We start from the raw sequence: 27198 nt of genomic DNA on the forward strand, positions 1-27198 counted from the left end.
CCTTGCTTCTTTCATACAAGTCACACGTCACACTCTGAAGATGGGAACCTAATAATAATAATACAAGCCTATTTAGAGCCCAATATCACTATGTATAGTCTCATAGGGCTTTACATATCCATAACAAAGTCGAATCAAAATTAGATTATCCATAAATTAGAGAAAATAGATAAGTCTTTGAAGAGAGTTTGCCTCCGTGATTTCTGTAGGTAGAATATTCCAGAGGAAGGAAGAGCAGTAGGAGAAGGCTCAGTTGTTAGCGGACTTCTTTTTAACTCTCGGAACAACTAATAGTCCAGAATCTTGAGAGCGCAGGGTACAAGGGGGATTACAGGGTGTAATTAAGTAAGATAGGTAGGTCAGTTGCAAGCCCAAGTAGAATTTTATATGTCAATAAAAGGACCTTAAAATCTGCCCTTGCATGAATTGGGAGCCAATGAAGGGAAGCCAGGACAGGTGTAATGTGGTAAAACTTCCTTGTTCTGGTCAGGATTCTGGCAGCAGCATTCTAGACCAGCTGAAGACTTTTGGTAATAGAGGCAGGCGGACCAGAGTACAGAACATTGCAAGAATTGAGGCGAGATGTGATGAATGCGTGAACAATGATTCAAAATCCATAATTAGGAAGAAACCTATGATACTTCAGAATCGCATTTCATCATACATTGCTGTCATTTATAAATACTCGACTGTACTATACCTGACACCATTTTCCACAGTTCTGGGGACTACAAATATAAAACTTGTTTGAACCCAATACCAACACCCTACATAAATCTGGTCAACTAATCAAAGGGATTAGATTTCACATTTCTCCAAACTGTACAAACATACTGTAAGTGTTTTTTTTTTTCACAAATAAAGTCCAGACATGAATTACTGGTGCAGAATGAACAGAAAAATTGTAAGGTATCAAATTTTGTTTATTTCTCTTTGAAATGTACTCCATACTAATCAAAAACGCTTGGTGCACAAAGCTTCCAAAGAAAACACCAGATCAAACACTCTGGTGATGCCCTCACTCATTTATGCCACCTTAAGGATTGACCAAACACAAGACACTATTTTCACACAATTTGTACGTTTAGTGCATCTCAAATATTATTTGACACTTTTCTTTTGAGGAGTTACAAAGCATTCACACATTGACGTGACGTGTAGGGGAATAAAACGAAGTCAAACTCTATGCAAAAGAAAAGTGCAATGCCATTACACATTTTACATACTGTAAAGCAGGAATAGCAAATCCCTCTCCAGGAGGGCTGCCAGATATGAGTGTGTTTTTTCCCCCCAAAACCCGACACATACACACACTTAATTCAGTTCCTCCAAACAACAGAACCAGGGTGTGTTAAAATTGGCTAGGAACAAAGTCCTACTTCCATGCAGCCCTTGATGAGGGTTTCCAATCCAGTCTACAGAGCGCTGTTATTATTATTTCAGTGTTACAACAGGAAAAAATGGAGTCTTTGTCATCTAAGCTTCCTGAAAAATGCACAATGTTGATAAGAATGGTTAAATAAAAACATCGAACACTCACAGGCCTAAACAAATGCCCTGAGTTCACAAACAATACATGTCCTACTGCAGACAATCCAGAGAAGACATCCCGTCAAACTTTCTGAACATCTTACACCAGCCATGGGAAAAACCTTTGACTGAGAAGTGTTGGTACAAAAAAAAAAATGACAGATTTGGTGATTCAACAAAAGTAGAGAATATACATATTAACCCAAAATGTGGTTTGCAGTCTGATTCTTGCCAGTTTTTTTTATCTAAGCTCTGTGTCAATTTAAATAGAGAGGTATGTCACAAATAAGAGCAAATTTGTGTGTTAAGATGCTAGTGTTTTCTCCTCTTTGTCAAAGAACTCAAGCCAAAACACACAGACAGTGAAAAGAGCTATTTTCTGTGTTATAACCCTAAACGCACGTGACTTTGGGAAAAGTATGCTGATGTTCTCAAATGGACCTGATAGGATATACTAATTATCCAACAGACCCAAATGGAGCAGTATCTATCTTAAACTGGACAGTAAGCATCAGAAGACTTCCAGGTCATTGGAGTTGTAGACTACAGGTGTGTCCTCTGTACCCAAAGCAGCATCTGATTGGCCATCAGCAACCTCCTCCAGGGACTCCAGGGCCTCATTGGTGTCGCTGGCAAATGTTTCTCGGGAAACATCATCGTGTTCTTGCAGGTCCAGCGCGCCGATGGCCTGCTTCATCTTCTTAGCCACAAGGTGCCGTCGACGCTTCTTTGCTGCCTTCTTGTTGTTATATTCTTTCTGATTCTCATCATAGAAGATTTCCTACAAAACAAGATTGCCTCTTAGAGTAGGCAGGCAGGGTATGGCTCCAGACAATGAGAAATCTGTGCCACAGTGGGGAATTTTAATCTTCTATTTATATGAACAGCACATGTAAAAATAAAACTATTTCAACATTTAAAAATGTAGTTCCAACATGAAGTAACTGAGTGTTTGATTTTGAGATTTGGAAAATAACCAGGAGGCTAATCTACATTAAAAGGGAAATAAAATGCAGCAGTGAAAACATTTGTATAGTCAAATGCAAACTGCTTTCTGTAGTGTGGAGTTAAGCATGAGCGTGAGTAAGGCAACAGAATTATCAATTAATTATCAATTAAGTGTGTCACACATTACTAACAAAAATGTGAATTATACCACGATATGGTTCATGGTGATACCATCCAGCCCCAGCTCATTTTAATCAAAGCAGAATCTTTTGTGGCTCACAAAACGATAGACTGTCCCGACAAGTCCCTAAAATGAAGAATAAAGTTTGTAGTCTGCAATACCATACCTTCACTTGTTCTTGAGAGATGCTTGGGGTATTTTTCAGTAAATTCAGGTAAACCCCTCCAGGGGTCCGCCTCCGACTACCATCCTACATACACACACAAATTCGTATGCACACACAGTTCAGTGCAATGACATCAAGTTTAGCAGGATTTCTGAAGAATATTTACATAAACACACAGATATGCAACAGAATATACATTATGTCAAAATGGACAGGGTTACTACAGGCTATGTAGGAATAAACTAGTTGGACAAGAAATGATCCCATCCACAATCGTAAGGCATATACATACCACTGTATAAAGACCTCCATTTTGTTCGACAGTTGCAGTTTCATACAGCAGCTCGATTGCTTTCTTCTTTCCGATCACTCTCACTACACGCTCCATCAAATCCTTCTTTGGCTCCATTAGCCTACAAACAGAAAAAAGTCCAAACACAGCTCTGAAGTAAGACAAAATCTGCAGTGAACTAACTGTAAAAGACAGAAAAACTACTGAAACTACTGAAACTCTCCTGTGCAATACATCAGCATATGCGTCGTAATACTTGTTTTAGTTCATCTGAGAGAACTGCACCACAACAGTAAATCAAAAGCATTTTGTTCTTACTATGATTTTTATTGCTGACTCCGGTGCCTCTTACTAAATTTAAAAAAAAAAGAAAAAAAAGAGACCCTAAAACACAACTTCCTTAAAATTTCACCTGTGCGCTATCTCCTCAATCACTTTCTCATCGGGGTCGTCTTCTGTGATTTCATAACGGCCCTTGAAGTCCATCTCCGCCCTTGGGCCGAGCCTGTCTTTAGCAGGCCGCTTTCTCTTCAGATGCCCATCGCTCCCGTCCTCTGCCGTACGATGCTGCATGTATTCCTCCAACTGGCTGTCTAGCATCTCCATCCCCTGTTCCTGTTCCTTCTTCATCATCTTCTGCGCCAGGACGTAGTTATAGGTCTCACTTTGCCTGCTGCTCATGCTGATGTCGCCCTCCATGCCGAGGATGCCCAGCTCCGCTGCCACGGCCTCTTGGCTCTGCTCCTGCACTACTGCTCCCCAGATGTTGTTTACTTTTTTGCTCGGTTGGCTTGCCATGGTGTGAAAGCCACCCAATCTGGCAGTGACGGCAGTGGGTGCAACATTAGAACATTTTTGTCTCTTTCGCTTCCATATTGCAGCATCCTCATCTGAGTCGGAGTTGCTGTCGCTAGAGTCAGCCCTTACGCAGCTGCGGTAACTTGTAGCAGATGGAGTTGTTTGTGGAGGAGCCCTACTTTGGAAGGACTGGCTACTGAAAAGTGTGGTTGCTGATACCTACCAGAGAAGAACACAGGGTTAACACTGACATTATTCTTCACAGACGCGTTTTCTTCATAACCTCCATCCAGGATCTACACACAACCTGTGCGTCAGATTGCAACACAAGACTAGTCAATGCAGGATGTGTCGTTTATGGTGACTTACAAATATGAGAGTTTTTAAAGTTAGAAAGCCAATGTGTTGTTCTGTTGTACACAATCTGAGTGCATTTCAGGCAACGGGAGATCACCGCCGTCACATGCGATGGCTTATATTGTTAGATGCATTACTACAAGAATGAACGATTCTGAACGCTGAGCGATTCTTCCAGATATGTTCATTAGCTAACTATAAGACAAATACCTTATGCCACACGGCAACCGCAATGACAAACCACACCGAAAAGCAAGCATTACACTATTCGTTCCAAGCAAAGTTGCAGTTAAGTTAGCTAGGTACTTCGTAAGCTGGACACCCGGGTGATTTTAGTTAACCTACATAATGCAAGCTCTTACCAAGTCGAACGAGGACTTGAAAACTGCATCACTTACTTGTGCTTGGTTGCCTGTAGTTGCTCCCATTTCTAAATCAGAGTCAGAGCCAGATATTTCTCCATCCTCCAAGTCTTCCATTGCATCTCTGTTAACACCCGCCATTTTTCCCCATTTACGTATACATTGCGTAGAGAACTGCGTAACACGTCACTTGCGTATCAGCCCATTGTGGTCCTCCCAATCCAGTCAATTTCTGCAACCACGCCCACCGCGGAGCAACACAAACCGACACATTAATTGAAAACAATTCAAAGTTTGCAAATCGTCAGGTTTTTTCTTTAATGAAAAAACGTATTCACCTTATAATTTAGCCTTCGACTACCAAAGAATCACAACTGTCAGCTAGTAACAACATGTGTGGGACGCCTAGTAATATTTACCATAAAAATAAACACCCCTTGTTTTCACTCTTTTTTTTAAAATTTGTATTTTATTATTTAAGCAGCATACTGCATGATGACACAAAGTTGGTTCACAAGTACATAATAATGCAGCTTTACTGTTATATTTGATTAGTATGTATACTGATGCTCACAGCCACTCACTCACTCATTATCTAATGCTCACAACCATCATTAGTCAAACCCAGGAATAGGTCAGAACTTTCAGAGTGAGCGGTTTGGTTTCATGATTTCAGGTGAGCAGGCAGATGTGGATGTAAGGGTATGAGAGTGGTAATGCACATGTCGAATATGTAAACAGGTGTGAGAAACTATAGTAATAAATTGAATCGGTATCAGTGGAAGAGTTCATCACCTCGGACAATAAAGAACTCAAATTATGTATAAAGTTTATGTGAAAACTAATAAATTCAACGCTACAGGTTGTTAGTAAAGCGTATTATCAAAGACAGGGTGACATTTGAGGATTATCGAAGAGAACATCCATCTGCATTCAAAGTGTGAAACAGAAGAAAAGTCTTTTATTATTATGTAGTGGTTCACCGTGCGTAACAGGATATTAAAATCATTGAACGTGTTAATGAATGAAACTTCATATAAAGAGCATTTCAGAGTTTTTCTCAACCAAATAGCCAGTTTCCGGTAACGTACTCGGTAATTTTCCTTCTTAATAACTAAACCGAACAAACCTACACCTAAAATAACTCAGATGGTACTATTAATCTGTGTTAATCACGAAGACTGAAATTTAAAAACACTTGTGCATTACACAACGATTCGTAAAGATGCACGTGGTCACACAACGAAACGTATACACATGTGTACAGATTAAGGTGGTCTAACTGGATTTAAAACCGAGACTAGAAAACAGTTAGCAGAGGATGGTTTCGATCCATCGACCTCTGGGTTATGGGCCCAGCACGCTTCCGCTGCGCCACTCTGCTTTGCGTTTTCAGCTGAAATAACTAGGCCTAAAGAATTACTCAGTGCAATACCTACTGAGACAGCGTTGAAAAGTATTAAGTTAATTGTTTATTTAACCCACCATTAATATGTCTTTGTTTGCAACGTCATGTTTAGTAAGTGATGTTCAATTTGCACTAAAGTCTGCAATGACTGTAAAAACCGTGAGAGTATGTTGCTCGAGCAGTTTGGCTCTTAGAGGGAAGGGGAGAGTCTCCTTTCAGCCAATCATGAGTTTTAGTGTCACGCAGTCGGCGTTGACTTGCGTGGAGTGCATGCACACGCATAGTTGAATTGCCCCACCAGCCAACCATGCAGCGCACGCTGACCGTGACCGTCATACGGCACTTCGCCCTTAGGAAAAAGCTGTGTTCTCTGAATTTTCGACCAGCTGCCGCTATGTCTACACTCCTAATCAACCAGCCAAAATACTCCTGGCTGAAAGAACTTGGTCTAAATGAGGAAAATGATGGGGTTTACAACGGAACGTGGGGAGGCAAAGGAGAGGTAAGACAAGAAGATTAACTGACATGCCTCTAGACGTCTAAATATAAGTCGAAAGGTGGTTGCAAAACGCTTTTACAGAACAAAGGCATGCAAAAAAGTGCCTAAGTCTTAAGAGTAACTTAGCGAATGTCGGTTTCAAGATTACTTGCAGGCAAACGCGGAAACAAACTAGGATACTGGATAAATTCCTAATATTACCATTGATGGCACACTTGCATGATTATTTGCAAAAGCGATAGCTAAGGGTTAGCTGACGTAGCTAGCCGACTAGGCAAGTCTTCAAGTTCACCTAAGCTACAAGCTAGCAAGCTTTAGCTTACCGGATTGTTCCACTCTCAGCTTTCCACATCACACAAGCGTAACCTCTGATAACGTCTGCAAGAGCTCGAATCATCAGCTGTTACCACGCGTACATTTAGTAAAGTAAACAGAATTTGCTGAACAGCTATTAATTACCAGCCGTACGTAATTGCTTATTGCTACGTAATCCGTTTACTAAGATCGTTTGTTCATTTGTAATACCGTGTTAAGACTGCGTGGCATTTATAGGTAAAATAATGCTAGGTACGTAATGCTTCATGGTGCGAATCCTTGCAATCGGCCGCAGAATTTTACCACATGTACTTTTCCATGGACTTTGAAGACTCCATGCACTCTGCTGCGACTCCCACCGACTGAGCTTGAATTTGAACACAACCTGTTGCTGTCATGTCAAGTTCTGTGCTCTAGCCACAACTAGATGCAGGACGTGTTAATATGTGAGCCAATGTCCAGTTCAGTTCATGAGAAATGTACAGCACCTGCTGAGTGGTTCATAAAAAATGTTCTATTCAAAGTAAAATAATTATAATAACCATAATAATTGAAGTGCGCATCAGTGTTGACCTGAGTAGCAGAGCACCTGAGTGGAGCATTATTTCAATTGACAATTTTACACTCATTCACACATTACATTTTGTGGGATTTCACAGATCTGTGGCTTGCATCTTCTCTTTTCAGGTGATCACCTCATATTGCCCAGCAAACAATGAACCTATTGCCAGAGTGCGCCAGGTGAAGTTTTTAGTTTTGTACATGTGAAGTTTGAAAAGCTACATGTGTGTGTATGTATATATATATATATATATATATATATATATATATATATATATATATACCTCTACATGCTGTGTGATGAGTTTGGCTGCGCAGGTCTGATGTGGGTACCATGGAACATTTGTGAACTTAAAGTTACTATTGGTGTTACAGATTCTAAATATGGTCACATATTCTAGCCTGTAATGCTAATTGCTTTGATTGAAGAACTGTGACTGTAAATTTTTTTCTTTATATTTTGTCAGATAGATTTTATGATAAACAGAATCAGTCCAAGTACAAAGGGAAGATGTCACACCATTTTGAATGAGACTTAGACCTTTTGGCAAAGCAAAAACTTGTGTAAAACATTAACATTGTCTTGTACTTAATCCAGGCAAGCATGGCTGAATATGAAGAAACAGTACAGAAAGCCAGAGAGGCCTGGAAGGTGTGGGCAGATGTAAGTATATGTGGTATAAAAAGGGAAAGATGTTTGAACGAAAGCCCCTGTCTCCCGTGCATTGTAAAGCACCCACAAGCCAATGAATGCCCTCTACTCTCATCCAGATTCCTGCACCAAAGAGAGGGGAGATAGTGAGGCAGATTGGTGACGCCCTGCGGAGGAAGATCAAAGTTCTGGGTAGTCTGGTAAGAAATAACACAACGCTTGCAGTTAAGATATTCAGATACTGAATTTGTGTCTCACACCTAGGTCAAGAGCAGCTTTGTTCTGAAATTCTGTATGTAGTAGTCTGCCAGATGTGCCTCAAATACATATTATCAAAGATATTGAACCACTCTGGGTGAAATGTCTCCACATTTGGAGTATATATTGTGTGTGAGTGTTTTGGACAGGCACTCACCAACAGACATAAGTGGGTTGTAATGGTAAATTTAATAGACATTTTCTTGTGGAGTTCATAATGAAAAATATTCACTTTGAGCCTATGTCTCTGCAGGTGTCTCTGGAGATGGGGAAGATCTATGTGGAAGGTGTTGGGGAGGTGCAGGAGTATGTCGACGTGTGTGACTATGCTGTCGGGCTCTCCCGAATGATAGGTGGTCCCGTCCTGCCCTCTGAGAGTGAGTCAGAGCGGTTTCACCTACAGAACCTGCTTTTCTGATCAGCCATTCACGACTGAGGTTTCTCATTACTGTATTTAAACCGGAGATGAAAGATACTAACAAGTATCTTTCAGCCCCTGATCCTGTGGAATATTGTTGGATTTGTTTGCAAAAGTTGTAATAAATGCGAGTCATTGAGCAAACAAAAGGGGAAGAAACCTTGGTCACAGTAACATGCTAAATATGTCAAAACAAAAAATCTCATACTTTTGCAAACTCCTTCAAATCTCTAATATGTCACATAGTGGTAAAACATTAATGGACACAGACGGGGTGTTAAAAAAGCACACGTTTTTGACTCCTGGTGGACTGAATTAAAATGAATGTTTGTTTTGTGACTTGAGCGACTGGGCTGTTGTGATTTCAGGGCCGGGCCATGCTTTGATTGAACAATGGAACCCCGTGGGTCTAGTGGGAATCATCACCGCTTTTAACTTCCCTGTGGCTGTCTATGGCTGGAACAATGCCATTGCCCTTATCTGTGGCAATGTGTGCCTCTGGTGAGACCACAGGACTGTTCTTTTATGACAAGATGTTTGAGCAACTGAAGAGTTTTAATAAAACCTTTTGAGTTGTTGCTGCAAAACATGCCTATTGAGTTTATAATACTTATTTTGGACTTGTGAGCTAGTTCTTTGCTGGTAGACTGATGTAAAATACTAAGGAAAGAGTTAAAAAATCACATTTTGGTTAAGCAGTCAACTTATAAACGTTAGTGAATCCAGTTTTCTTTAAAATGAAAATTAAATTACATTTTTCCGATGTTTGTTCATTTAGGTGGATTTACTCTATGACAAGCCACCTTTTTTGACTATTTCCTCTCTCCGTTTTCCATGTAATGAAATTCTGTTTAGTAGCCATTCCCATAAAAAAAAAAAACACTTTGAGGTCTTTCCTTATCTTGAGTGCACTAAGATCAGTTTATCCCACAACTGTCGCCAGTTCTCTAACTCCTGTTGTGTTTAAATAGGTATAGAGGTGGAGTTTGTTTAACCCCCCTGCCTGCCCTGGCTGTAGGCCTGCAGATATAGAGCATTCTGTTTGATAGTGTTCATCAGTAGTTCTTGCTGAATGCTGTGAATCTCTGAAAATACTTCTGTGATTTTTCCTGTTGACAGGAAAGGAGCTCCTACCACTCCTCTTACCAGTGTAGCAGTAACAAAGTGAGTTACTAACATAACAAAATCTTTCTGTTATCTGTGTACACTGCTGTACCTGCTGAAGCATTGCTTGTGCTTTCAAAAGACACATAGAATCCTAGAGGGAATAGTATGACTACATGACTGTCCCCTCCAGTAGTTTGTATATAAGATGTCCTCGAAGCTGATGTTACTCATAAACAGCAGATTTATTTTGTTACCTTATTTATTAGCATTAGCATTGATTAGCGCATTTAAAGATTATACCTCTTCCTCACAGATGTGTATGTTTATGTGTGTTTACCTACAGAATTGTTGCTGAAGTTCTGGAGGCAAATAACTTGCCAGGTGCCATTTGCTCTATGACTTGCGGTGGAGCAGACATTGGGTAAATTTCCTATGACAGTTCAATTTCTGTGACCCTTAATCAAAGCTGTTGAAATGAAGTATATTATAAATATATAAGTATTTTCATATTTTGAGAAATACAAGTAGAGCAAAGACTTCAGGCCTGTTTAGCTTTCTTTACTGTATGTTAATTGGAGAAGTAGAGGATTTCCCCTTCTGTTTTGCTGGGCTTGTTTATTGTAGTTTTTTGTACAAACAGCCCCTAGGGGGCACTTTGAATTGGCAGTCTTGATGTGGTCAGTAATCTTGTATGTTTTTCTTTGGTCTTGTGACTCTTGTTTCTTCACAGTACAGCGATGGCTAAGGATGAGCGTGTGGACCTGGTGTCCTTCACCGGCAGCACTCACGTGGGTAAACTGGTCTCTCTGATGGTGCAAGAGAGATTCGGTGAGTAACGCTTTGCACGTTCACGAAATGCACTCGCACCGTGTGAACAATGCTGAACAAACCTGTGTGTCAGTTGTAAATACCTATATAAATGATTCTCACAACAGAGGCCTCTTTACACAGCAAGATCAGAGGTGTATTTAGCTTTCCCAACAGATGTTTCGTTCTGTTCCTTCACAGGTCGGCAGCTGTTGGAGCTAGGAGGGAATAATGCCATTGTGGGTAAGTAAGAGAAATACGTGTAAACATGAAAGTGATATTTTTGTGTATTTTTGAATATGTTAAATGGCTGTTTGTTTTTATTTTTCCTCCTCTGTCAGTGTTTGAGGATGCTGATCTGAACCTGGTGGTCCCCTCCGCTGTCTTTGCCGCCGTGGGAACTGCTGGACAGCGCTGCACAACCACCAGGAGACTGGTGAGTGGTATCACCGCAATGACACAACAGGACGAAGTCAGAGGCCCCATAGCGTGCAAATTTCAAATTCAGCACAGCAACCTAACGCGATCTCACTACAGAGTGAACTTCACCTGAACAACCCTAACGAGCGTTGTACCTCCAGCCTGATCTTTTTCTCTCTCTCTCTCTCTCTCTCTCTCTCTCTCTCTCTCTCTCTCTCTCTCTCTCTCTCTCTCTGCCTTTCTGAAGATGCTGCACGAGAGCATTCACGATGAAGTGGTGCAGAGGATAGCCAAAGCCTACAAGCAAGTCCGCATCGGCGACCCTTGGGATCGTAAGTGAGAATTCAGGTTTGTGCGGCTCGTTGGCGGAAATGCCAATGAAAAGAAAGCATGCTGAGTCACTGCCTTGTGATTTTGTAACAGCTAACACGCTGTATGGACCCCTTCACACCAAGCAAGCTGTGGAACAGTACCTGGCAGCCATAGAGCAGGCCAAGCAGCAGGGAGGCACTGTGGTGTGTGGTGGCAAGGTAAAGCACTGTCTCCTGTTCTGAAAAGTATTTGACAGAACGCATCAAGCATTTGTAAAGTTATATGTTTGTATTCAAGTGTAATTGTGCCCTGGCTTTTAATGACGGCATATGTATATCATGTGTTTATTCCCCTAATGCGTAACAAATATTTTCTCAAACCCATGATCACAAAAGCTGGTTGAGTACTTTGTAGTTATAGAAGTTACATGGTTGTCACACATGCACATTTATTTTTGGATAGATTGGATCCTCTTTAGTAGTCAGAAGTGAATGTGGCAAAAGTAATCCAGGTTGCGAATTCAGTTAGTTTATTGGTATCACTAAAGTAATAATGGTCCATTAAGGTTTAGCATGTAAATGTGTCATCAGGTCATGGATCGCCCTGGAAACTATGTGGAGCCCACCATCATCACTGGACTGGCCCATAATGCCCCAATTGTCCACACTGAGACCTTTGTGCCAATCCTGTACGTGCTGAAGTTTAAGGTAAGAGTTCCCTCTCCTGGACAGTGAGTGCTGGGGACTGACCCATGCTAACAGGGATAGTTGCCTTGGCAGTGTTTTAGCAGCGTATCAGCAGTGAAACCACGTTTGTGTCCCCAGACGGAGGAGGAGGCATTTGCTTGGAACAATGAGGTCAAACAGGGCCTTTCCAGCAGTATCTTCACCAAGGACATGGGCAGAGTGTTCCGCTGGCTGGGGTAAAGTATCTGTTTGTGCGTGTGTGTGTGTGTGTGTGTCACTGTGGCGCTGTAGCAATTTTTTGAGACCGTGACCCCCCTCTATTTGGAAAACAATATGTGCTGTCTCTTATTCATAAAGATTCTCAGGAATTAAAAGGAAACGGATGCTGATTTCTTCTCCAGTTCTAAATCCTGGTGTAGGTTTATATTTCTGGTGTTTAATTTCTAAAGAATGTGTTCTTCATTCAGACCCAAGGGCTCTGACTGTGGTATAGTCAACGTCAACATTCCAACCAGTGGAGCAGAGATCGGAGGAGCTTTTGGTGAGTAGACTGCTCCCCAGGCACAGTGTGACATAACACACGTTTTTATATGTAAAGTTATCATTCCCAACTCTGTGTGTGTGTGTGACATAACACACGTTTTTATATGTAAAGTTATCATTCCCAACTCTGTGTGTGTGTGTGTGTGTGTGTGTGTGTGTGTGTGTAGGAGGGGAGAAGCACACCGGAGGTGGTCGGGAGTCAGGTAGTGATTCATGGAAGCAGTACATGAGGAGGTCTACATGGTAAGCATGAGACAGCATTTCACAGTGCTCTTGCCTTAAGCATGTTACAGTTTGCCTTTCTGAAATGCTCCTTAAAAAACAGCTTTCAACCTGTTGCTAAATAAGCCATGCATTTGTGAACATGCTGAATATAAGACTTGTGTTCAGAATTTTTGCTGTAACCCTGGCTTCAGAGAAGTGACCGTGCAGTTAAGTGTCATTCTATTCCTCTTTTACAGCACCATCAACTACAGTAAAGACCTGCCTTTGGCACAAGGAATCAAATTTGAGTAAAGAACTCCTGTCTGGAAATCCAGTTCATCCAGCATCTTTCATAAACAATAGAAACACTAGATTTTCTTTTCCAGTTTGGCCTTGGTTTACTTTTGTCAAAGAATTCCTTACAAGCGCTTAAATCTTCTCATGCTGTCAGTCGGTTAGGAACTAACATTTCATGAACTTAATCTGCACTTTTTTATGTCTCATACCCCCAGGTGGGTAAAATTTTCTCTACAATTTTTATAGTGATAACCATGTCGAAGAAAAGGTCAAAAAGGACTAAGCAATCAAATAATGTTTATCCTACTTCTACTTCTTTTTGAGCTCTTTCTTGTGTATATGCTGCAGTGTGAATGCAGGTGCTTTGTACAAATAAATCCTCCCTTTCTTTTGGAAAGTATACTTGCTCACTACCTGTATGTTGTAGATTCTAGGGAGTTTACAAAGCTTACATTTTTAGTAAGGAAAGCTTGTCATGTACTTTCTGTATATTAACAGTTAAGCATTGATGGGGAAACTGGCTAATTATTTTGAATTATTACCATTTTGTCAACAATTATTCAATGCTCATTATTAATATTAATAGTTATTCAGAGTGACATAGTCAAAATGACAGTTACATAAAGTGACGTTTACAATAATTAAACAAGAAAGTTGCCAATAGACATCTACCAAAACATCTTCGACTTCTGCACAAAAGGTACAGCAGGTAAGATATCAAAAACATAATTGTAAATCTCACATCTCATGTGTGTTTACTATAAACAACAGGAAATAACTAAACCAAAGTATAAATATTTTATTGGCAATTCGTATCTGTAACAAAAGTGACTGAACAGCAGGGCTACATGATCTGAAATGTTAGGAACATGTGAAAATGATGGGTCCTTAGGACCAATTTATACCCAACATCCCATTATAGTACAGTACAAGGAATAAAGCTTATCTTTCCTTCTTTAACTACTAAGAATGAAATGGGGTTTTTTCTCAGGTACAAAAAAGTTATTTGGTCATGTGAAGACCAAAAGAGTGTTGCTATTGCACAATCATGAATTCTTTCATTCAAAATCTATGCCTTTCAGTGTGTTCCAAGCATTTTTTTTTTTACAAAGGCTGCAGCTCTCATCCTAGGAAATGGAGACAGTCAAGTTTCTTCCAGCAGCTTCCGCAGGTTCCTCTGAATCTGTGGACAGAAGGACAGAGCTAAGCATATTGAGGACTGAACTGACCTGAACTGTAGCTAAGACTGGCTGAGAATGAGAAGGCACCAGCCTAAGCTGGTGATCAGTCGCTGCACATTAACTCCAGTGTGTTCAGTCTTGGTTTCACTATAACATGCTCTATCAACACATAACTTCATCAGTGTTAAACTATAAGTGGAGTAATCCATGGGACACATTCACAGAGTAGGACCATTTCTCCATAACAGTGGTTATAATATTATATATTGACATGGTATGTAATACAATGGTTGTAGTCATGTTGTTACCTTTTTTATTTCACTGAACAGTGGTACATACAAGCACTTTTTAAAGTTGTACACATTTGTTCTTTCTCAAACTCAGTTCAACATGACAAAAATGTCAGAGAATCTATGTGAAATATCAGAGACAATTAGACTGAAAATATCAGACAACCTCCAGAGTTGCATTAAAAAACAGACAGTATGAGGAGAAAGTCATTTCCTCACTGCTGTTTGCAAAATCCTGAAAATTAATTTTTATGCCTTTGAATGATATTTTTGCTACTGACAATCTGACGCCTGCAGACTGGAATATAAAACTGAGTCAATGGCGCCCTCTTCCATGATACGTGGCATTAAAGCAGAGCTGCTTTGCATATGAAAACACTGTGGCTGTTATAGCTCACGTATTTTAGAGGACTCGTGTACTTCACACTCCTGCATGACTGTCCTGTTGTCTGGTAGGAATGAGCTGTACCAGTATGGGGAACTGACGGTTTAAAACCAGGAAGAAAAACTGAATTCTTTACAGAAAAATCTGCACACATACACAAATCAAAAGTCATATCATTTTACAAATAAGTACACATGAACTTTTACCCAAAAAACTTTATCCTGCTCATGACTGGAACTGAAGCATGACCCAATCACAACTCTTTGAAATCACTCCTGGGTGTTCTCCAAAGGCAGGGATGGAAAAAAAAAAACCCCAGTAGCCTCAGATACACACCACTGACAATGAGACAAATGACTTGTAGAGCTCTACCTGCTGTTGACTGAGAGATTAGAGGAGACGTCCTAACGACAAGTTCATTTTACAGACATTATTCAACAGGTAGACTGGCCTCTAAATTATTCAGTAGGAAAACTATCCACTCCTTATGGACTAGCTATCAAACTGTCACACAACCCCACTGGCTAGTGTGTCTTCAGAAGTCCAAGAGAGCTACTCACCTTTTCTAGTTTGAACAGGTTTATGGACAGCTCTCCGTAGATCTCTGAGCTGACCTCCGGCTGAGCTTTATGGTGCATAGCATTTCTGAAACAGCAAATATTTCACAAACTGTGCGTTAGTGTATGACTAAAGCAAACTGGAACCATCCAAGGAAGCCTGAAAATGAAACTTAAAATGAAAAGTATTCTGTTAGACATGGCAAAGCTCTGAACTGATATCTTTCATATTAAAAATAAGACTTTAAGAGATTTGCTATGCTGTCTTCCTCTGTTTCTAAAGGGAATCTCCGTAAAATTCCATGAGACTAAATCTCCGGAATCCGTGAATGGGTCTCTGCCCATTTCCATAACACTAGACAAGGACTGCATAACAACAGTGCATAACAACCGCGGGGCCATCATTCAACCGTCATATTGTTTCTGTGTTCTGTTCCTCTGTACTCTTTAAGATCATTGTTGGTACAGGAATTCATGATTAATATGGAGCTACAACAAGACAAACAAAACAAGACTTGTACACACACCATAAATTTCTTCCTCTCACAAACTGACATTAATATTCCCTTGAGAGTTTTAACTAACGCAGCATAACACCCTTTATGGGTAAAGTACTCGTAACAGGCATTACATCTTCCCAGCACAGTTCTCATCCTCTTTGATTCGTCTTAACATGATCCCATGCGTGAGGAGCTACAAGCACTAAGAAACCATTCCAGGGCTTACAATACTTTTTGATCTTGTCAGCTAGCTGGCTGATATGCTGGAAAATTACGTTAAGGAACGCTCTGCCTATTTCAAGGTATGGGGGCAGTCCACTGTCTTCTACTGGCTATCTTTACAGTATTTTTGCATGGAGAGATGAAGGCACTTACACACTGTGTGAGTATTCTCCCAGTGAACCAAGCGAGTTCAGTCTCTGCTCAAGAGCCAGAATCTTAAAGGCCATGTAACACGTAGACAAAACAAGCACACACACTCTGCAAAAACAAGCACCACGACAGTTATGCTGCCATTCATACATCAATCATAAGGTTAAAAGAATAATTCTTAACTTGCAGCAGCACACAACAGCTGTGAAATCCAATATCCTTTGCATGACATAGTGGTAACAGAACACCCAAGTGAACCGTGTACTCACAAGAACAAATAGATGAGTAGAAGTGTATTCAAAGACACAGGCTGCAACGATTTCTCTCGGTGCTCAACACTCAAGACAGGATTACTAGTGCCTAAAAAAAGAGAAAATCGGGCATTGACTGGACTTTTTTAAACAGAACTTTTATTTTTCGGCTAACTGATATTACAAACACTATTCTGAGAGTTGTTACCATTCCTGTTTTTTATGTTGGGGTTCTGAAGGTGAATATCTGCATGGACAGCCACCTCTCCATTCTTCACAACGTTTAAGAAATTCTCAGAAAGGTTTGGGATCTCTGTTAAAAACACACACACACACACACACACACAAAAAAGGAGAACAAGTTCAGTTACAGAAGACACAAAACTGGTACAAATTACAATGCTAACAATAATTTTTTAAGCTCTTGGTGTACTACACTCCAAGAGACACAAGGGACAGTAAGTGAGTTAACCAAACTTAAAAAATCTGTTAATAGCTATCAGTGAAATCAACTAAATATCAAGGACTGCAACCACTTAAATAGTCAAATATGTATTTTCAAGACATGCTTACAAATAATCCCGCTAATTCTGACGAACATTTACGAAAGGACAGTCTACCAATTAATCACCTCAACGGTTTTTGTAAAACTACCATCATAAATGGCAGCTCAAATAAAAATATTTGAGATAGCACATATCATTTCACAATTAAAAATAGCTGAAGGTTTGTTTTTAAAAATGGGCTGAGTACAGAGAGGTCCATAAAGTCCATAACAGCATCCCACATGTCCCATTCTATGGCTTACACAAGAGAAAATCTTTTGGGTGTTTAATAGTGTAATGCCTATTATATATTCAGAGCTTAAGACAAGACACACCAGCAATCTTCTCATAGTCTGGAGTCTGAGAGCCAGAGCTGCTGCTCTCCAGCATGTCGTGTCTCCTCTGGCGGACAACTCCATCTAAATCAGAGAGATCTGCAGAGAAGTCCTGGACACACACGAATTGACAAATTCAAAATCAGACACAAGGTACAATAGTAATGAAACCCTTCATGGAAGAAAATGCTCTAATGCTTTGACGTACGAACTGTTCCATTCAGAGACAAAGCAATCTGCAAAATGTATCACTCCTTCTAATCACACCTCTGTGTTCTCCAAAGGCCCTGGCTGAGACACACGTCACTGACAAAGACATCAATGACGTGTGGAGTCTATGACTGAGAGATCAGAAGAGACGGCCTAATGACACAGTCATTTTACAGACCTCATTCAACAGGTAGACCAGTCTCTAAACTGCTATCAGTATTGACTATCATGGATCCTAAGCACACAGAGCTAATCACTACACACAGAATAGATGTGGTGCTGCTCTCTGGAACATAAGACTTGTAAGGGAAGTTTTAGAGAACTGGGCAGGTGTCATGAATGACATGGAAAAGCTGAGGTACAGACGTCAGAGGGACAGTTACCAGAGGAAGAGATGTTGGACAGCCTGCTCTGAAGCTGTTCTCTGCTGATGAGGTGACTGGGCTACTGGCATTTTCTCCCTGCAATGCAACATAGAATAAATAATTTTATGTAGTTATCTGTCTTATATACTGGACCTAAAGCTTCAATGTCAGTTTAACATTCCAACAATTCATCATTAAGCAGAATTTTAGCAAATGGAATAAATAGACAACAACCAACCACAGAAATACAGTTTGATGTTTAAGACCTAGGATTTAAGTATATGAGAGGTACTTACATCTAAATGAACACAGATGGATTTTAGGAATTTATAGGTGGTGTCACGTGAAAGGAATGATACAAATACATGCTGGAAAGCACAACACAGAACACTGATATTAAACATTTCCTACTTAACTAAGTCTGGTTAAGGAAGGCAGAGAATTGACAGAGGACTACCATTACAACAGAAAAGTCTCTTTTAAACAAAAAGCACATTTACAGTCACAATCACATGAAATTACACAGGACCATTTCATGCTCTATGAAGTGAAAACCACCATACTGATATGTTACACTGATGACTAAAGCTGGGTCTTTTTGAATGAACCTTTCAAGTGAACAAATGATCTTGTTAACTTTCATTTACTGAGTTGTACCTTCAGTTCATTAAATTCCCTCTCGCTTGGTGACAGCTGATAACAGAAACACAACTGCTACGGCATATTATATAATAATACAAAACAGGAATGATTATTAACTAGTTTTACACGGCTCAGGACGTTTTCTGTGTGTTTTATGCAAGAGCCCATACATTTATTATCAAATATTATCAAAGTTATGGGTAGTTGGCAGCATGATCTGGTTGCACATTTGGGGTAAACTAGAAGTGTCACTGAACAGATTGGTTGACACATCTTGGTGAGCGAATCTTTTAATTGAATGGATTATAGAGATCTGAATCACTGAAAGAGTCAAGAGCAGCATCTATACTGACTCACTCACCCTGTCACTTGTTGTTGTGATGACAAGTGCATTTGGCACAAGGAGGGCAGTTTTTGTCTTCTTAATAAGCGTGACAGAGAGGACTGGTATAACAATCTAGAACAACAAAAACACAGTCTCTCATGCAGAAACAGCTTCCCACATGATTCAAATTCGACATATCAGTCTCTGTACTAAAATGCACATGTTCATTTAATTGTCATCAAGCTCTGTTCACCTTAATCTTAAAAACACTAGATTGAAAATTCATAACTTGAGAATAATTCCATTTGCTGTACCTTGGTGCCTCTGCCAAAGACTTTGGAATGAAAACAGATCCAGTTGTCAGAGACAAACAACCTTCCCTGATAAAGAATGTCCTTCTGCAAGGCGCAGGTATAAGCTACAAGACAGATGAGTAAAATGGTCAGAATCAAAGTATTAATTCACCAGAGAACATGCTGTTCTCCACAACAACAAACATTCATCATATCACTCTGTCATTCCTTATAACAATTCACAAATCATTGAGGTAACGTCACATATTGACAACAAGTCAAACAAAATGACACAGTAACGGAATGTTTCTGTGACTGGTTGAGAAACCGGTGACTTTCAGACTCTGGTTTCTATGTTGTGTTTCCCATCGTTTATAACTCTCAGACTGTGAATACAAGTTGTTAACAAAGGACAAATTATATGTTTACTTACTTTGTTTGAGTATCTCATCCTTGCTTATTTCTTTGAAGATTTTGTGATACTGTGCATTTGCTTTGGAGAGCTAGGAGAGATCAGATACTAATATAAACCCATGATTATTCATCACCATTTGGGACCAAATCAATGACCCCATTCTTTAAATACCTCCAAGTTCTAAACATATTTGTCTTATATTATAATAATACTGCTCAAAGCATTCTATGATGAGTACAGTGTGTCTTTCTGGCTTTGCTTTCGCATTCTAAAGTGACATTAAACCACTGTGTCACTGTCAAAATGATATTTGTGTATGTCTGTTCATACCTGGCTGGACTGTGACTTCTTCCTTTCTATCTTTGACTCACAGTCAGTTGGACTTTGCAATAGAGGGGGCTGATCAACAGGTCTGAATCTTCAAAACAAACAGATTGAACAAAGTTATGAAGACAAGGGATTCTGTATGAAACTTAAAAATGTGCATTTGAATAAACAGCTCATTTCAGACAAATCTGGTAAAATGCAGCTATGTTTGTGAAAGCTACGAGAAAGTTATTCAATAACGTATCCGAAGTTAAAAGCACTATTTCAACTGACTGGTTCTGTAAATGAGCAGTGTATGGCTAAAGATGGTTTCCATTACACTGACTTGTTTCCTGTAGACTGGCATATGAGCAAACATAGGCCACTGTGACAACCCATTGGTTGGTTATATAAATGTTTGTTTGCACAGCAGCAGAGAGGTTTGTAAACACAAAGCTGAGGGCTAACACATGCAGGTATACATAAGCCTAAGGTCTGGTTTTGTCCAGTTAGAAGAGGCCATTCAGGAAAACCACATCACCTGTGGGCCCTAGCCTATGTCCCTTTGCTGGATTCAGGGTTGATCAAAGATGTGTATGTGACTCTGTGTCAGCTGAAGAAGAGATAGGACACTTCACCTTGTTAGTGGTGGCTTCTTTCTGCTCTCAGAGAGGTCAGGCTCAGTTTCAACAGACAGCTGAGGGTCGACACCTGTCTTCCCAACTCTTCTCTGTCTGTCCTCTCCATTTTCAGCCTCTGGACTGAAAAATATACATTTGCAATATACATTTAATTGGAAGTACTTTCTTAAAGTAACGTCCAGTTTAAAATATGTTGCAAGATCTTGATTAAAAATTTTGTTACGTATTTTAATTTTTAACTTTGACACTAAATTAAGAGATTACTGTGGAAATAAACACCTTAAACAAGCTCGTCTGTGAGAAACAGTCCACTGAATCTTCCCACTCTCAATACTAAATTAGGAAAACAAACACCAGGATAAGCTCTGACGTCAAACAGCACTTTGTCACTGTGAATCTATGCCTTTTGTCTAGTCTGCGAAATAAATGAAAGAGACCAGAGACAATTTTGACTCAAACAAATTGTTGCAAATTTGCCGTGCTTAGGAGCCACACAAATCGTGTGTTATACGTTTGCAATTTAAAACATGACAATGCCACGCATCATGTTCGTTGAGGACTTGTTTTAAAAAAAAAATGCGGAAACCCCTATTGCTGGATCAATTGGTAAAAATGTTATTTAGAAGTTACTCTCCTCTCATAATAGCCAGATATAACGTCACTTGCCGACGGCAAACATATTCTTTCCCATAGAAAATTAAACGCGCAAACTATGTACTGTGATCATGTTAACGGGACACAAGCACTGTATTTAGGTTACTACCATCTATCTCTACAGATAAGTTAGTAAAACCTCTCATGCAAAAAACAATAAAGGAACTTAGCTTAGCAGGCCCGGCCTTCGGATGAAACGGCTTTGTACTAGAGTTTTTTGATGACGACAACCCGCTACGAACACACTTACTTCAACTGTGTTGTCCTAGTGTCTTTTCTGTCTGTCCGCACGGATTTTACAACTTCTGGCGTCGATAGCGGAGTCAAGGCTCTGTCAGGTTGTTCGATCATAAGTACCATTTCGGTAGGGACTGCAAAATATTGCCTCCCTCGCCGAGCCTTTCCGATCCCTACCAAGTTGCAGCTGGCTACTAAACTTCAGAAATTCCTTTCGACCAAAGGGTTAAATTTAGGAAGGAGGTCCTAGCTACTGGAATCCTGTTGAAAGGAAAGTGGGAGGAGGAGAGAAGGAAACGTCGAGCTCTGATAATAACAGTTCAGTCTCATACAGAATTTCGTGGGAACAATAGATTACCTCGATTACTGTACCCCTTAGTCAAAGGGTGCTTTCCTTTTTTTCCGCTCCGTTTGTTTGCTTTAAGTGTCCAGCTATGACGAGATTAAAGCCAAGGCAAACACTCCAAACCACTAGTGCTTTGGGCCACATCAGACAACTTGCTTTTCAACTTTACAGTTCTCACTACTAATCAGAGATCTAAACGCGTTTTCGTAATAGGCTTCTCCCGTGTGAAACCGTTGTATTCTTCTTCTTGCATGATCTTCTTAAACGCTCTGCGTCACAGCCCTAAAGATGTGCACTCATTCTCCGTGAGAGAGATGCAGGCGATTTATAACGGTTGGCCTTCCGATATGGTATTTTAATTTCGACGTCTTCTATACGAAATCTCCATTTGAACGCATCCGTTCTTTCAAAAGGTGTATGAGGAAGCTGAGAGGACTTTGGCTTCATTCCAAAAAGCGTAATATACACTCACTAGCAACAACCTGATGGACTGACTGACACTCTCTTTGAGTTCATGTCTTGAGTTTATTGAGTTTTTAATATACCTCCTGAAAATCTGACGTTTTCTTCGTCGTCTTAATTCCAATTATTTTTGAGACCATTATGTGTTAAAGGCACAATCCAGACACTTATTTAAACAGCTATGCAGGGGGACATTCTCAGTTACATGTTTGAAGCCAGAGTTTCAGCTTTAAGTTCTTAGCAGCGGTATTCAACCTGCGGCCCGCCACAAAAGAATGTACGTAACCAAATGTAATTTATTTTAATATATCACATTTGGTTAGTTCTGTAGGTTTGTCCGACTAGAAAAAGTTAGAACTTACTGCCGCACTAAGAGTGTCTTCTAATCACGTAAATCCATTTCTCAGTATATTCGCTGGTGTTTCAATTAATTTTCAGAAACGCGAAGCACTCCGGCTACAGCGTGCGTCACTAGAACACACTTTCATGTTGCCTTCACCTTCATCATATGACTCAGTGGAAAGAAAGTCGCTCTCAGTGCAGGCTTGCCTAGCCGAGTGACCTCCTAATTCGTTAAAAAAAAAAAAAAGAAATAAAAGCGGATACGTTTGTAAGCGGTGAATAACTACATGGACTAAAGCAAAATATTAACGAAAGAAATGCAGATAGTAAAACATGTGTCTTTTTAAGTAAAGAGCTAAGAATTGAATGTATTTCTGTGGTAGGCCTGCTGATAAAAGTAACCATTTCATGCATTTGGCAAATGTAAGTTTGCAAAGTTGAATTTATATTTTCTTTCTGTTTGTACAAACGAGCAGAGGGACACTGAAGGAGAGCAGAAGACCAGTGCAGGGAGGGAGGTGTCCAGACAAGCACCAAGGCACTTGGCTACAGAAATTAGGCAAAGCACCTGGGCAAGAACCAGAGTAAACCAGTTGCCTGCATGCATAATAGCTTTATTTCAGCCCACGTGCTGTTTGCACTGTACACTAAGACTGGGCTCTTTTGCATAGAAACAGGCTGTGGTAGAAGTTAGAAATGTCTGAATAAGTACTGGGTGAGACAAAAGGTCATGATAGCTTGTCTTTTGATAATTCTTGTTGTCATACTGACATTACCTTATCTAATGGATTATGGTTGTGTAGGTGTGAACTGCTCATTAAAATATAAATGCCAACACATTTCCCAGTTCTTTATCACCTCTGTTAGAATTGTATTCGGTTATGTTACTGATGAGCTTATTTTGAAGGATTTACATTGTTGTTTCTTTAAATGAACATTTCACTCACAGGCCATTTCTGAAACACATGAACTTAGTTTGTCAAACACCTAACTGTTCTTTACTTTCAATGAACAGTGGTGGAACGTATTTCCTTTACAGGTGGTTTACGTAGTAAATACATTTTTAAGAGTTTGGTGGCAATTTAAATAAATAGAAATTTTAGCATTTCCAGTCGGAAGTTATTTTTTGGTATTTAGCAATGAAACTATCGACTGGAACTATGCTCTCTTTTAGGCAAATTAAGATTTCAGAGAAAGTCGTATTTATGTTGGTGTTTTCTATTCATTTGTATTGATCAAAGTTAGTGTTTTGTTCTCATTTCTGAAAGTCTTACTGATCTGATCTTGTTTTGTTTTGTTTTTTTTCTTGTTTGTGTTTGCCGCAGCGTTTTGTTCATTAGCTGTACTGGATATCTCTCATACAGTCTGAGTGCATCTGGAATAAGCGGCATAACCTAACCTACTGTATATATCCTGATTTAAGGTCCTAACAACACCATATCTCTTTTGCCATGTCATCTGAAACAATTTCACAATGTCACACGACACCAATCCTGATCTTTTATGTTTAACATTTCTTTAGTTTAGACAGCCTTATCGGTGGGAAATGTTTATTTTAATGTAATGTAGTGTAACATCAGTGCTACAGTTCTACTACGACATTTTTTGTATTGTTTGATAATGACACTTTATTTGTTGAATAAATTACACATCATAATACCTCATGACTCCAAATGATCTGTTCCTGTTGTCATGGTTATTAATGTTTTGTCGTGAGATGTTCCAGAGAGATATGATCATTTTTTGCTACATAGTTTTAATATGATGAGCATATTTTTAAGGGTAATGCTGGGTAATCAGGGGTTCACTTAGGGGTTGCTTTTCTTCTTTCAGTGTGAAAACATACATAGTATGTTTCAGTAAATCATATTTACGGAGTAAAAATTCAAACACTGCCAACAAGAAGCACCATACTGATGCATATTGATCTGCATACAGTGTACTGTTCCTTTAGAAGTGAATTAGTTCTTTAGGAATGAACCCAGTTATTGCAGTCATTCAGTACCAATAACATTAGCTAGTTTGGAGAGCATTACCAGGGTTGCACCTATAACCAGCAGAGTGCGCCAAAGGCTAAGTAAGAATAGTATCAACGTGAGGAACCCACTATTAATGAAGGAATGAATACAAAGATCTGAGAAATTTAATTAACAAGTAACACATTCAGGTAGATGCAGTATAGACCAAGTGAGTTCAGTATTCACCAGAACATGCTGTGACTTAAATTCAGTTTAGGAGAATTTTGCAAGATTCTTATTGTTTGGGATTGTTGTGACAGTGGCAATGATGGAGACAGCTTCTCATTCTTTGTGTAAAACAGCAACATTTAACGTGTTAACCTTTAACATTTTAACATTAAAAATCCAAAAAACAACTCACAGCCAATCAATTGCATTTAAACTCAGTATAAAGTTATAGACATATGACTTTCTTTCTTTCTTTCTTTCTTTCTTTCTTTCTTTCTCTCTTTCTCTCTTTCTTTCTTTCAAGAATAGTATGAATTTTAAGATGCTGACAGATATGCTGTTGGCAGAATATTATCTATATTGCCTGTGCAGCTCTGCTTAAATGAATCTTTAAATCCTAATTACTGTTTTGTCCCATAGTTCCTGTGGCGGAGGTGTTGCTGTTGCCAGCCTCCACCATGAAATTGGCCTGTGAAAGCACTGAAAGGAAAGAAAGTAAGAGGAGAAGAAAAGTCCTGTCAGAGTTCATTATGCATCCAGGGAACAATGCTGAAAGCGGCAACGCAAGCTGCACCGCAGCGGTCTGCCATTAATCATGGTTGACAAGGAACCAGGGTTAAAGGTGGGAGAGCTGCCAGTGCCTCTGATAGTGATTATAGTGTGGCAGGGGAGAGAGAGAGAGAAAGCGAGAGAGAGAGAGAGAGAGAGAGAGAGAGAGAGAGAGAGTAGACAAGGAGGGTAAGAAACATTGTTCCTGAGCAGTCCAGAGCTCCTTGTATGACTGTATGTTGATATGTTACCATAATAGGTTTATGCTGTGACTTGTCTTGAGATCACACAGTGAAGTTGGAGCACTTCACATGCCCTGCATGAATGGCAAATTAACATTTAGCACCTATGGTTGAAGGGAGGGTAAGGTCTATACTCATTATTAGTATTAATTGAGATTGTAGTAGCAATAGTTTTAGTGTGGTTTTGTGTAAGGCAGGTGTAGAGAGAGTAGGACAGCAACAGAAGCTGTAGTGTAGTGAACAGTGCTGAGAAAATATGGTGAGGTACCAAACATATAATTTGATAATTAGATCAGACAGTGAGTCGTATTCAAGTCTCTATCCATTATTGCAGTAGATTGTACACTCTGATTGCCTCGCATAAATTCAAAGTCACTGTGAAAATCATGTGGGCTCTTCAGTGCTATTGGGATGCATTGTGCTAGTCAGGGCCTTCTCCACCCATTGGAGTGTAATGAGCTGCTTGACTTGTGTCTGACACTCTCAGTGCTTCTGCTGTCTGTATTCAGCCTCCACAGAGTCTACTTCAACTGCTCCTCTGATCTCTCTGTCTCCCATTCTTTCTCTTTCTGTCTGCCTCCACTGAATCTAGTCCAACTAGACTCTCTTTCTGCTCCTACCGTGTTTGTCTGCTTTGCCTCCTGTGAGGAAAAAAGAGAAAAGGAAGTGTGTGTGTGTGTGTGTGTGTGGTGTGTCTGTATGTGTGTGTGTGTGTGTGTGTGTGTGTGGTGTGTCTGTATATGTGTGTGTGTGTGTGTGTGTGTGTAGGAGCGCAATGGTTGCCCAGGACTGAGGGGACATTGAAGCGCTGTTAAGTACTCAGCTTGAAAGCATGTCTGGCCTCATTAGCTGTCAGCTGTAACGATACTGAACTGGCAGTGAGGACAGGTTGGAGTCTTGTGGCCATAAATCACATGCAGACAGCCCCTCTGACAGGCTGGGAACCAGCACACATGCAGGCGCCTTCTCGCACTCCCTCTCAACTTAGCACAGTTCAACTAAACACACACACACACACACACACACACACACACACACACAAACCCAGGCCCGTGTGCACGCGCACACACACTTAAAACAAGCCATCAAAGAGCAGGCAGCTTCTTTCAGTTAGATTGTTTGGTTTGCCACCTTGAAAGATATTGTTGGTGTGAGTGTATATTTAACTATGAGCATGTGAAAAGGTATGAATGTGTGTGTGTGTGTGTGTCTATGAGTATAAATGTGTGTGTACATAAGAGTGTGCAGAGTTTAATCTACATGTATGGACTGCACAGAATCCTTATGGCAAAAATTTTCAACCTTTTTTTCATGGTGGCTTTGGTCTGTGTCACAAATGGGTGCTTTTGGGAGTCCTCTTCTGTTTGTTCATGCTGGGGGCATATGTTTCTCTGTGTCATGACTGTGTGTATGTGCATTTGCAAGGCTTTAAATATGCATGTGTGA

The 27198-nt window shown here is 40.0% G+C and overlaps 3 protein-coding genes and 1 non-coding gene across 6 annotated transcripts; 1 reads left to right on the plus strand and 3 right to left on the minus strand.

The window, feature by feature from the left end:
- Positions 1-1000: 1000 nt before the first annotated feature.
- phax (phosphorylated adaptor for RNA export) lies at positions 1001-4775 on the minus strand. 2 transcript variants are annotated; one of them, XM_030769331.1, is made up of 5 exons: positions 4671-4775; positions 3530-4134; positions 3118-3238; positions 2826-2909; positions 1001-2311 (listed from the first exon to the last, which is right to left on the minus strand). In XM_030769331.1, exons 1-5 carry the CDS (start codon positions 4773-4775, stop codon positions 2042-2044), a joined length of 1185 nt encoding a protein of 394 aa, XP_030625191.1. In that variant the 3' UTR covers positions 1001-2041. The 2 variants fall into 2 exon arrangements, with proteins under 2 accessions (XP_030625191.1, XP_030625192.1); XM_030769332.1 differs by having other exon boundaries at positions 3530-4108; positions 4651-4775.
- Positions 4776-5946: 1171 nt separating this feature from the next.
- Positions 5947-6018, minus strand: trnam-cau (transfer RNA methionine (anticodon CAU)). Its single transcript has one exon. It is a non-coding gene; the product is annotated as a tRNA-Met (tRNA).
- Positions 6019-6345: 327 nt separating this feature from the next.
- Positions 6346-13521, plus strand: aldh7a1 (aldehyde dehydrogenase 7 family, member A1). 2 transcript variants are annotated; one of them, XM_030768515.1, is made up of 18 exons: positions 6346-6544; positions 7544-7597; positions 8016-8081; positions 8189-8269; positions 8581-8704; positions 9114-9246; positions 9865-9909; positions 10196-10273; positions 10583-10680; positions 10861-10902; positions 11001-11095; positions 11327-11411; positions 11503-11609; positions 11982-12098; positions 12216-12313; positions 12545-12618; positions 12788-12863; positions 13082-13521. In XM_030768515.1, exons 1-18 carry the CDS (start codon positions 6350-6352, stop codon positions 13134-13136), a joined length of 1623 nt encoding a protein of 540 aa, XP_030624375.1. In that variant the 5' UTR covers positions 6346-6349; the 3' UTR covers positions 13137-13521. The 2 variants fall into 2 exon arrangements, with proteins under 2 accessions (XP_030624375.1, XP_030624376.1); XM_030768516.1 differs by lacking the exons at positions 11327-11411; positions 11503-11609.
- Positions 13522-13808: 287 nt separating this feature from the next.
- LOC115807506 (GRAM domain-containing protein 2B) lies at positions 13809-21811 on the minus strand. Its single transcript, XM_030768517.1, has 14 exons — positions 21639-21811; positions 20732-20854; positions 20118-20205; positions 19806-19875; positions 19394-19497; positions 19116-19211; positions 18405-18480; positions 18131-18204; positions 17538-17649; positions 16866-16970; positions 16676-16766; positions 16410-16514; positions 15538-15622; positions 13809-14304 (listed from the first exon to the last, which is right to left on the minus strand). Exons 1-14 carry the CDS (start codon positions 21746-21748, stop codon positions 14266-14268), a joined length of 1278 nt encoding a protein of 425 aa, XP_030624377.1. The 5' UTR covers positions 21749-21811; the 3' UTR covers positions 13809-14265.
- Between the last annotated feature and the right edge of the window lie 5387 nt (positions 21812-27198).

The sequence above is a fragment of the Chanos chanos genome, chromosome 3 (assembly GCF_902362185.1).
Source record: "Chanos chanos chromosome 3, fChaCha1.1, whole genome shotgun sequence".
Classification (NCBI taxonomy): Eukaryota; Metazoa; Chordata; class Actinopteri; order Gonorynchiformes; family Chanidae; genus Chanos; species Chanos chanos.

What these genes read in the sequence shown, in the direction of transcription:
- aldh7a1 (XM_030768515.1), top strand. Translation starts at nt 6,350, where the DNA reads ATGCAGCGCACGCTGACCGTGACCGTCATACGGCACTTCGCCCTTAGG. An exon ending in GCACAACCACCAGGAGACTG is followed by an intron (nt 11,096 to 11,326) that starts GTGAGTGGTATC and finishes GCCTTTCTGAAG; the next exon opens with ATGCTGCACGAGAGCATTCA. An exon ending in AGAGTGTTCCGCTGGCTGGG is followed by an intron (nt 12,314 to 12,544) that starts GTAAAGTATCTG and finishes TTCTTCATTCAG; the next exon opens with ACCCAAGGGCTCTGACTGTG.
- phax (XM_030769331.1), bottom strand. Translation starts at nt 4,775, where the DNA reads ATGGCGGGTGTTAACAGAGATGCAATGGAAGACTTGGAGGATGGAGAA. An exon ending in CTACAGGCAACCAAGCACAA is followed by an intron (nt 4,135 to 4,670) that starts GTAAGTGATGCA and finishes CTTCTCTGGTAG; the next exon opens with GTATCAGCAACCACACTTTT. An exon ending in ATGGAGGTCTTTATACAGTG is followed by an intron (nt 2,910 to 3,117) that starts GTATGTATATGC and finishes GTGTGTATGTAG; the next exon opens with GATGGTAGTCGGAGGCGGAC.
- LOC115807506 (XM_030768517.1), bottom strand. Translation starts at nt 21,748, where the DNA reads ATGGTACTTATGATCGAACAACCTGACAGAGCCTTGACTCCGCTATCG. An exon ending in GGATGAGATACTCAAACAAA is followed by an intron (nt 19,498 to 19,805) that starts GTAAGTAAACAT and finishes TCTGTCTTGTAG; the next exon opens with CTTATACCTGCGCCTTGCAG. An exon ending in ACCTGTTCAAACTAGAAAAG is followed by an intron (nt 14,305 to 15,537) that starts GTGAGTAGCTCT and finishes TTCTGTCCACAG; the next exon opens with ATTCAGAGGAACCTGCGGAA.